Source organism: Littorina saxatilis, linkage group LG17 (assembly GCF_037325665.1).
Source record: "Littorina saxatilis isolate snail1 linkage group LG17, US_GU_Lsax_2.0, whole genome shotgun sequence".
NCBI lineage: Eukaryota > Metazoa > Mollusca > Gastropoda > Littorinimorpha > Littorinidae > Littorina > Littorina saxatilis.
Window position 1 is genome coordinate 5,231,576 of NC_090261.1, and position 11,122 is coordinate 5,242,697.

Below are 11,122 nucleotides of genomic sequence, written 5' to 3' on the forward strand. Positions count from 1 at the left end.
ACACATGTAAAATCTTTTCGGTGAATTCTAAACAATGGAGACATCAAATGAAATGTAATTGAAGACTGCGTATTGTTCTGCAATGACAATGGTATTATAATCTATCTACACTACTGCTGATTGATACTGCAAGTCGATTCGATTCAACTGAGATAGTCGTAAATGTTCCTGGACCAGGGCCGGACCAAATGAGTTGTACGGGGGGGGGGTTCCTCCTTTTTTGGGGGGGCAAATCAGCGAAGTGGTGAAGCCACAAGCGCACGCCTGCAAAGCAGGCGCGCGAACTAGAGGGGTCCGGGGGCATGCTCCCCCGGAAAATTTTTGAAAAACGGTTAAAATCTGTGCAATCTGGTGCATTCTGGGTCTTGTTTTGAGGGTTAAGAGCAGCATTGTTTTGGTGGTGGGGGGGGGGGGGGTACCTTTTTCTCATCGGATTTCACATTGAATAAAATTTGTTAGAGACACACACAAAATGTATTTAAAAAAAAAACAAAACAAAAAACTCAAAGCAAGGTACATGCTTTTTCCAGGGGTGGGGTTCCGGAACCCCTGGAACCCCCCCCTGGGTCCGGCCCTGTGGACGATATGTGATTCAGCAGATTAAGAGACTGCTCGTAGTTTGTTCTGATTTGTTTGTTCATATGGAATGTTGTGGCACAGTCCCGACGACAAAGCAGTTAACACCGTGAATTCAACTTTTCTAAATAAAACGAAATCATCATAACCGGTCGTTTAAAAAGTCAAATACATTGTACACACACAATGCATGCCTGCTGATCATTTTTGTTGTTGTTGACTTTTTCATTTTGTGAATTATTGGTTTGATATTGTCGCCACTTATTTGTCGTATACTTGCACGTTTCTATATTTACTCGTTAGCCGCGGACTGTTCGATGTTCTTGTAAGAGAAGAGGTCACACCCAAAACACTTGTGACGTAATTTTATCAAATGACGTGATGACACTAATCCGCATAAGCAGTAACAATGGCGTGGATATCGACACAGGCTGTGATGTTTTCACTCAGCCACCCTGGCATTTGAAGAGATGGTTTGCATTGGAGATCAGGATGAATGGTAGAGATGTTCACGCTCACTTGTTCGTCATCATTTGGACGAACTCTGAAATTAAACAAATGTCATTAACTACGTGTACAAAATACATGCACACCAGACCAGACCAGACCAGACCAGACCGAGAAAAAGACACAGAGACAGACAAAGAGAGAGATAGACAGACAGAGAAAAAGACAGAGACAGACAAAGAGACAGACAAAGAGAGAGATAGACAGACAAAGACAGACAGACAGACAGAGACAAACAGAGAACAAACAAACCTGATTTAGAGGTTGTTCTTTTTGATGACATATCCTCAAATTAAAATCCGAACAAGTAGGGGAAGGGCTCCTAATATGGACCACTTTTTGATTCATGCTGATAACTAGCTTGTTTTCTTGCGAAGAAGTTTCATTTTGTGTTTGGTAGTCCTTCTCTTTTAGGTTAACCGTTAGGCCTAATTAGAGGGAAATAGCTTTGATAGACATTCAGCAAAAATTAATATGGACCAGTGAAGCGGCCTTCACGAATCACTGTAAAAAGCCCCCTATATTTCAAAATAACATAATACAACTTAGTGTACAAGTCAGCCTAATTAAAATATGCTCTAGATTTATCTGTTTCGGGTTGATGGGAGCATTATTTGAAGCACACCAGGAAACTAAAAAAGCTTATCAAAAACAGAGTGAAAATAAGTGAAATTATCAACTTCCACAAAAAGAAGACTTTTTGTTGCATTTTTTTTAAATCTCGAGGGCTAGTTATAGGTTATTTCCAGCAAGCTTCTTAATGAATGAATGAAAATAGCCTTTAGCTTTTATTTTCTTCGATTTGTTGAAGGTGGTCCATATTAGGGGACTCGCACATACTTTGAGATTTTGCTACTATTTTTTGTTTGCAGTAGAAACTCGGGGTCAACACTGCTAGAATGTAACAAATACGGTTTTAGCTGTCATATATAGCAATTTTTGTGTGATAAAAGCTTTGGCTATGGACAGAAACGAGTCCGTTTTAGGCGGCAAATTTAGAGTGAACGCTGCCAAAAGTGAAACAAGTCGCGTAAGGCGAAAATACAATATTTAGTCAAGTAGCTGTCGAACTCACAGAATGAAACTGAACGCAATGCCATTTTTCAGCAAGACCGTATACTCGTAGCATCGTCAGTCCACCGCTCATGGCAAAGGCAGTGAAATTGACAAGAAGAGCGGGGTAGTAGTTGCGCTAAGAAGGATAGCACGCGTTTCTGTACCTCTCTTTGTTTTAACTTTCTGAGCGTGTTTTTAATCCAAACATATATCTATATGTTTTTGGAGTCAGGAACCGACAAGGAATAAGATGAAAGTGTTTTTAAATTGATTTCGACAATTTAATTTTGATAATAATTTTTATATATTTAATTTTCAGAGGTTGTTTTTAATCCGAATATAACATATTTATATGTTTTTGGAATCAGCAAATGATGGAGAATAAGATAAACGTAAATTTGGATCGTTTTATAAATTTTTTTTTTTTTTACAATTTTCAGATTTTTAATGACCGAAGTCATTAATTAATTGTTAAGCCACCAAGCTGAAATGCAATACCGAAGTCCGGGCTTCGTCGAAGATTACTTGACCAAAATTTCAACCAATTTGGTTGAAAAATGAGGGCGTGACAGTGCCGCCTCAACTTTCACGAAAAGCCGGATATGACGTCATCAAAGACATTTATCAAAAAAAATGAAAAAAACGTCTCGGGGATTTCATACCCAGGAACTCTCATGTCAAATTTCATAAAGATCGGTCCAGTAGTTTAGTCTGAATCGCTCTACACACACACACACACACACACACACACACACACACACACACACACACACACACACACACACACACACACACACATACACACACGCACAGACACACATACACCACGACCCTCGTTTCGATTCCCCCTCGATGTTAAAATATTTAGTCAAAACTTGACTAAATAGAAAAAATGTAAAAAACGTTCGGGGATATCATACCCAGGAACTCTCAAGTCAAATTTCATAAAGATCGGTCCAGTAGTTTGGTCTGAATCGCTCTACACGCACGCACACACGCACACACATACACCACGACCCTCGTTTCGATTCCCCCTCGATGTTAAAATATTTAGTCAAAACTTGACTAAATATAAAAAGAGAAAAAGCCTAACGGTTTTGAGATTTCTCTTTTTGCAACTGTTTTGACATGTGCAAGTTATCCAGAGAGGGTGAATACAGCGAATAAAACTTTTTTGAGCGCTCTAGCGCCGTTAGTTTGTCAGAACAGAAGGTGGTCCATATTAGGAGCCGGTCCATATTAGGAGCCCTTCCCCTACGGACAACTTGAAAAAGCTAGCTGTCAGTGACTGACCTTCGTAGTTGACCTGTCCATCGCCGTCAATGTCAGCCTCGCGGATCATCTCGTCCACCTCCTCGTCCGTCAGCTTCTCGCCCAGGTTGGTCATCACGTGACGCAGCTCGGAGGCCGAGATGAAGCCGTTGCCGTCCTTGTCGAACACCCTGAACGCCTCACGCAGCTCCTCGTCGCTGTCCGTCTCCTTCATCTTCTTGGCCATCATCGTCAGGAACTCGGGGAAGTCGATTGTGCCGTTGCCTGTGTTAGAGAGGAAGTAGATTATCAGGCAAAGTTGCAGGTGAATTTAATTTGCTTCTGGTTTCTTCTTTGTCTCGCGAGCAGGATTCCGTCATCTGTTTCCTGTCTGCCACCGGCTGTCTCGCGAGCAGGATTCCGTCATCTGTTTCCTGTCTGCCACCGGCTGTCTCGCGAGCAGGATTCCGTCATCTGTTTCCTGTCTGCCACCGGCTGTCTCGCGAGCAGGATTCCGTCATCTGTTTCCTGTCTGCCACCGGCTGTCTCGCGAGCAGGATTCCGTCATCTGTTTCCTGTCTGCCACCGGCTGTCTCGCGAGCAGGATTCCGTCATCTGTTTCCTGTCTGCCACCGGCTGTCTCGCGAGCAGGATTCCGTCATCTGTTTCCTGTCTGCCACCGGCTGTCTTGCCTGCATGGACACACTTGTCTTATTTCAAAGTTTTATCTTTCGTATTTTGATGCCTATTTTCTGCGATCACCTCCAACGAACAAACGAACGAACGAATGAACAAACAATATAACTTGCTGATCAACTTACTAAGTAACTGACTGACTGACTGACTGACTGTTTGGCTGACTGACTGATTGACTGATTGACTGACTGACTGTTTGGCTGACTGACTGATTGACTGACTGACTGACTGGACTGTTTGGCTGACTGACTGACTGACTGACGGATTAATTGACTGACTCACTGACTGACTAGCTAACCCTGCTTATGGGATCATGTACTTGAAAAACTATACCTTCTTGAAATCAGTCCTGGAAGTCCGCAGTCATAGACAAGGTTTTTGTTGTCCCTACCCGACAGCTTTATGGTTCATTGTAGTTGCTTTAAAATAAAAAACCCGTTTGAGCAAACAATGCCTTCATGTTGAAAATACTAAGGCAGAGAAAGGTTAACAAAACCAAATAAAATTATGGACAACTCACCATCAGCGTCCACCTCGTTGATCATGTCCTGCAGCTCGGCCTCCGTGGGGTTCTGTCCCAGCGACCTCATCACTGTGCCCAGTTCCTTGGTGGTGATGGTGCCGTCGCCATCTTTGTCAAACAGCGAGAACGCCTCTCTGAACTCTGCACACAAAGTATATAAAATACTAGATGATTACCCGCTTCGCCGGGTACCGGCTTCGCCGGGAAGAAGTGGAGCCGAATACCAGGCTGCGCCTGGGATCCGGCTTTGCCGGGTGTACGCCGGCTTTGCCGGCGCACGAAGGAAAGGAGATAAACGCGCAAAACACTGGAGACCTTCTAAAAATAGTAACGTGCAGTGACCTTCTAAAAATAGTAACGTAGTAACGGGAATATGGATTGACGCCACACGGAGGAAGGGAGATAATCGCGGCTGAAAACACTGGAGAAGATAAGGAAGATCAGTTACTGGTAGTGGATCCCGACCAAAAAACAAAAAAAACAAAAAAAATATCGGTTCAGCGCGCACAGCGCTGCGCGCTGAGAGCACGTGTTGAAATATCTCATCGATGAGGTTGTGTCCGGGGTGTAGCTGAATACGGTGGTGTCCAAATTTGAATAAGATCCACCGAGAACTTTGGCCGTGCATCGCGAACAGACAGACAGACAGACAGACACTAGTCGTATATATATATATAGATGGATGAATAAGGTGATACACATTTTGAGTTATCTACAGAAAGTATAAAGCCTGAAATGAATTGGGCAAAGTCTCCTTCACGAAGCTCGCTGCACTAAGCTTTGGTACTACAGTACATGTGTGGTGCACTAAGCTTTGGTACTACAGTACATGTGTGCTGCACTAAGCTTTGGTACTACAGTACATGTGTGGTGCACTAAGCTTTGGTACTACAGTACATGTGTGCTGCACTAAGCTTTGGTACTACAGTACATGTGTGCTGCACTAAGCTTTGGTACTACAGTACATGTGTGCTGCACTAAGCTTTGGTACTACAGTACATTTCATTTCATTTTTCATTTTCATGTGTGGTGCACTAAGCTTTGGTACTACAGTACATGTGTGCTGCACTAAGCTTTGGTACTACAGTACATGTGTGCTGCACTAAGCTTTGGTACTACAGTACATGTGTGCTGCACTAAGCTTTGGTACTACAGTACATGTGTGGTGCACTAAGCTTTGGTACTACAGTACATGTGTGGTGCACTAAGCTTTGGTACTACAGTACATGTGTGGTGCACTAAGCTTTGGTACTGCAGTACATGTGTGGTAAAAAGTCTTCGCGAAGTCAGCTTGGGGCAAGGACAGCATGAACAAATAATGTGGATGTTTGGACAGCTTGCTGAGGAGGTCTTGACACTCCAAGCTTGTGTTTGTGGATGGGATTGAAATATTATGCTTGTGTATACATGTGCATGAGCGTTTGCTCTTGTAACCTTCGTGGTTGAAAACGACGTTAAACACCAAATAAAAAAATAAAGAAAGTTTGCTCTTTTTGCTGTTGTTGTGTGTTGTTTTGTGTCAACCTTGAAAGTAGAGCTGCCTTCAAAAGTGACTGATTGAGTTCATAACATTCTGTAAAACGAAGGAAGGTTTAATATCAACTTTCGATTTTTATTTTTTTTATTTTTAGTGACTATTGTTTGTGACGGCTAACTTGAACACTTGTGATGCAAATAAATGGAATTAGTTTTCTTTTTGTTTGACACATCGTGAAATACAGTGCATGCCTATATGTGTTGAGGTGTCTTTGAAAAATAGAATAGGTAAAAAATGGCCTGGACGTCAAAAATGTGACAATGGAAAACAAACTTACCAGCAATCTGTTCTTCTGTGAGATTGGCAGCCTGAAAAAGAATTCATACGTATTTCATTAAATGTTTATGTTGTAGATCATAATTGCGGGTGGGGATGGGGGCGGGGTAGTTTACATGTATACACACACACACACACACACACACACACACACACACACACACACACACACACACACACACACACACACACACACACACACGCATACACACATACACACACACACGCATGAATACACAAGCACATTACACAGGTGTTCAATTTAGTTTTTTGCTGTTGACAGTGGTGGGAGATTGGTTGTGCATAAATCACGCTCATTTGAGGGCCGGACCTGGGGGGGGGGGGGGGGGGGGGAGGAAGGGGCATGGATGCAGAACGAGGAGATTAGGAGGAATGGGTTCGGTTGATTGGTTCTTTTTTGTTTGTTTGTAGCAGCAGTCGCTGTTAATTATTGTTGTCGTCGTTGGTGATTGTCTATTCTTGTCGAGAAAGCCCCGGATGTCTGTACTGCCGCAGTTATCGCGCTTGTCGTGTTTGCCTGGGATCTTTGCAAACAAAACCCAAGCATGCCCACACAAGGGAACAATGCAATAAAAGCAGTCAAGTGGGACGCCACTTGTCAATTACGGCATACCTACATTGCACGCAAACTGAGACTCGCGAGTCGTCTATATGTCCGGTAAGGACATTGGTCTTTGTTGACTGGTCACCGCTTGTCGGACGTACGACGTTTGTTTCAGTGTTTTACGTAAAAAAATGATCATTTCGGAACATTTTATTCTCCCTTTCTTTCTCCTAAAACCTCTCGCGCCATATCCTCGGCTTGGATACAGTAGAGTATGTCGACTATCAACTGAGTTTTTTCCTTCTCAGTTTCTATCTTTACAGTGTACGAAGTGCGATTTGCGAGGCTTTGGGGTTGGAGTGTGTGGGTGACGGCTGTAAATCAAGGATATTGAGGTCCCAACGTGGCACTGTCAGAACGTCCAAATCGTGATACTCACTATTATGGCATGCTCATTTGAAAATACACATGATCATTATGTCAGAGAGCCAGTGCCCTTTTATATAAAAAAAAGAAGTCTTTGGGATTAAGAATTTTCGAAAGCTAAAAAAGAGACCTAGATCTTTGTTGTTCACAAAGCGAAGCTCAGATTTAGGATTAGGTGTATGATGGAAACGCGAAGTGAAAAGAAATTGAAAAGGTAAAAGAAATAAAATAAAATGTAAAAAAGTTGAAAACTAGGAACTAGGATCGGCACACCTTTAACAGATGCCACAAAGAAAGGGCATCCAGATAAGCTCGTCTGGACACAAGAGATGCAGGCAGCTTTCCAGTCACTCAAAGATGTACTGACAAACAAACCAGTGATGTTGTTGCCTGATTTGAATGACGTGAACAAGGAAAGGGCCGCATAGGAATATACACCGCACAATAAAGCATTTGGGGGGGTTTATTCTAGGCCTATTTTAGTTCCTGTTCTCGCGTAACCGGTTATCTATCCACTAGTACTTGACTGACGATTCATTCAGTGGGTCAAGTTGAAAACTGTCGACAAGTATATACTTTTTGTACATGATAAGGTGAAAACATACAAAAGTCTTAAAGCATACATCTTCCTATCGTGAAGAAAGAGACAACAAAGAAAGATCCAATCTGGGTAAAACGGGGTATACGTAGCTGTAGGCCTATACCCGAAGAGGGAAAGGAGATGGCAGGAGGGGTGGGTTGAGACCTAGCAGTACTGTGGTGACGTACTTGACACAGTTTATGTTGGCGGGTAAGTGACGGGTAGAACAATGAAGAGCCCCACCGTCAAATAGGATCTAAGCACAGACATGCACAAAAATAGCTTTTTACGTAGGCCTAACTTGACAGGCTTGATGCGTAGAAACACTATTTGATAACAGACGTTCGCGCAGTGTGTAGAAGTCATTTTGGAAGAACGTTAAAGTTACACCTGTCCGTTCCTGTCTGTCTGTCTGTCTGTCTGTCTCTCTGTGTCTCTCTCTCTCTCTGTCTCTCTCTCTCTCTCTCTCTCTCTCTCTCTCTCTCTCTCTCTCTCTCTCGCACACACAGACATACATACACAGACTCACCGCACAGGCCCAAACGCACAGACCCACACACCCCCCTCCCCCCCCCCCCAACATACAATGTATTTCTCTTTCCCTGTGTTTCCCTTTCTCGTTCTTTAAAAAAAAGAATGAATGTTTACAATTATGAACATCAAAATAAAACAAAGCAAAAAACAAATATGTACTGACCATGGTGTTGTGTAGAGAGACGTAGACAAGGAACGAAAAGAGAACCACCCGTCCACAGGTAAAAGCGCGACTAACTGACTGACCACAACCACTCTCTGTCCAAGTCACGGTGAAATTGTTCCCGTCACGGACTGTGCGACAAGTGCCAGACTGCGGTACGCCCTAACAATGTTACTGGCCGCTCACTACACTACTGCCCCGTCAAACTTGCCAGCTTCGTTGCGCGTTGCGGATTCGCTTCACTGATTCAGGGGCCAACGAAACGCGACAGGGAGAGGAGCACTTTGTTGGTTTCGCTCGATCGGTTTGTGCGTTCGTCACTATTGCCCCGCCTGGGGTCCGGTAAGAAAACTGAGGCTTATCGCTCTTGCTCACTTACCCGCAAATACCCTGCAATGCGGCACTACTAGGGGTGGCATGGGGTGGGTAGGTTGTGTAGTGTGTCGTGTACATACAGGTGGTATGCCATTACTCTCCCCAACTCTCTTATTTTATTATTAACGTGTCCATGTCTGACTGTGTGTGTGTGTGTGTGTGTGTGTGTGTGTGTGTATGTGTGTGTGTGTGTGTGTGTGTGTGTGTGTATGTGTGTGTGTGTGTGTGAACACACGAACACAGACACACGGTTACAGTGACAGTACCCTCCACCCTCACCCCACTCACAACCCCTTACTTATCCGGCCTGTTTTGTCGCAATGCGACGAACCCTCTCGCGTCACAATTCTCCGGCAATGAACCCCCCTTCCACCCGATTATAGCACCCCCCCACCCCTACCCCTGCCCTCTTTACCACCTACTGTCACCACCCACACTGTCGCCAGCCTTTACCTTTATCTTACAGGTGTAAACTCGATCGCCACCTGAGTGACTGCCATGGCGTGCCGATCGTTGATTGTGGTTCAGATCTCCCGTCTGATATCCCCCCCCCCCCCCCCCCAGCTATCCCGTAGGAGAGAATGACTATGGCCATCGGGGACTGCTGTCAATCAGCATTATGTGGTCATACATATCTCCTAAATGATCGATGATTACAGCAAATGTGTACATAATCTATATATATATACGACTAGTGTCTGTCTGTCTGTCTGTCTGTTCGCGATGCACGGCCAAAGTTCTCGGTGGATCTTTTTCAAATTTGGACACCGTATTCAGCTACACCCCGGACACAACCTCATCGATGAGATATTTCAACACGTGCTCTCAGCGCGCAGCGCTGTGCGCGCTGAACCGATTTTTGTTTTATTTTGTTGTTGTTGTCGGGATCCACTACCAGTAACTCTTCCTTATCTTCTCCAGTGTTTTCAGCCGCGATTATCTCCCTTTCTCCGTGTGGCGTCAATCCATATTCCCGTTACTACGTTACTATTTTTAGAAGGTCACTGCACGTTACTATTTTTAGAAGGTCTCCAGTGTTTTGCGCGTTTATCTCCTTTCCTTCGTGCGCCGGCGAAGCCGGCGTCCCAGGCACAGCCTGGTATTCGGCTCTACTTCTTCCCGGCGAAGCCGGTACCCGGCGAAGCGGGTAATCATCTAGTATATATATATATGCCTGGTCTCGAATTTAGTAACTTTACAATTAAAAGCTCTTTTCGTACGCACTCACATATGAGAGAGAGAGAGAGAGAGAGAGAGAGAGAGAGACAGAGAGAGACAGAGAGAGACAGAGAGAGACAGAGAGAGACAGAGACAGAGAGACAGAGACAGAGAGAGACAGACAGAGACAGACGTTCTCTCACACACATCTTAGGTAACAGCCGCAAATTCCCTAACGCGAACAAAAATTAAGGGGCTTATTGTCCGCGAGGACTAAATGCCTATATTGGACATGAAATTTTATACGATGAAAAAAAAACAAGTCGCGTAAGGCGAAATTACAACATTTAGTCAAGCTGTCGAACTCACAGAATGAAACTGAACTCACTGCATTTTTACAGCAAGACCGTATTAGTTTAGTGGCTAGAAGCGCTGACCAACAAGTGTTCAGATATTTTTCTAATTGTCGTTTCTAGATAGTAAAATATGTGCTGAAAACGGTCAGCTATCGCACCATCAAGAAATCGGTTCCCTAGTACCCCTTTAAGGCTCTGGAACCACCCCGGGTGGCAATATCGGGTCGCAACAAAGAGTGTTCCCCATAGCCGGAAAGAGCCTCAACCGTGAAAGATAGAAAGAAAGGTATTGAACAAAAAAGACGCACAACACCAATGTGAACCATTTGTGTTATCATACTTATATTAAAATATTGATGACCATGGAATAAATGGGTTATTTTTAGATTTCTGACAAAAAATCGCGAAAAACATGACAAATTGTCTTTTTTATAGCCTAAACTATGAAAGATTTAAAGACAAGTATTGAACACAAAAGATAGCAATGGATAATGGCAACAACATTTGCTCTCATTGTTGTACAAAATTGTTGATTGTTTTTTA

The 11,122-nt window shown here is 43.6% G+C and overlaps 1 protein-coding gene across 1 annotated transcript in view; it reads right to left on the reverse strand.

The window, feature by feature from the left end:
- The window catches only part of LOC138951716 (calmodulin-like), a 9,070-nt gene extending 35 nt beyond the window's left edge, over nt 1-9,035 (reverse strand). Inside the window, exons 1-5 of the mRNA XM_070323279.1 lie at nt 8,691-9,035; nt 6,424-6,454; nt 4,607-4,750; nt 3,433-3,675; nt 1-1,120 (exon numbers count right to left, since the gene is read on the reverse strand). The exon at nt 1-1,120 is cut by the window's left edge and continues 35 nt beyond it. Coding sequence (XP_070179380.1) covers nt 1,092-1,120; nt 3,433-3,675; nt 4,607-4,750; nt 6,424-6,454; nt 8,691-8,693 — 450 coding nt within the window. The 5' untranslated portion in view covers nt 8,694-9,035 and the 3' untranslated portion in view covers nt 1-1,091. The remainder of the gene's footprint in view (nt 1,121-3,432; nt 3,676-4,606; nt 4,751-6,423; nt 6,455-8,690) is intronic.
- Nucleotides 9,036-11,122: the final 2,087 nt, after the last annotated feature.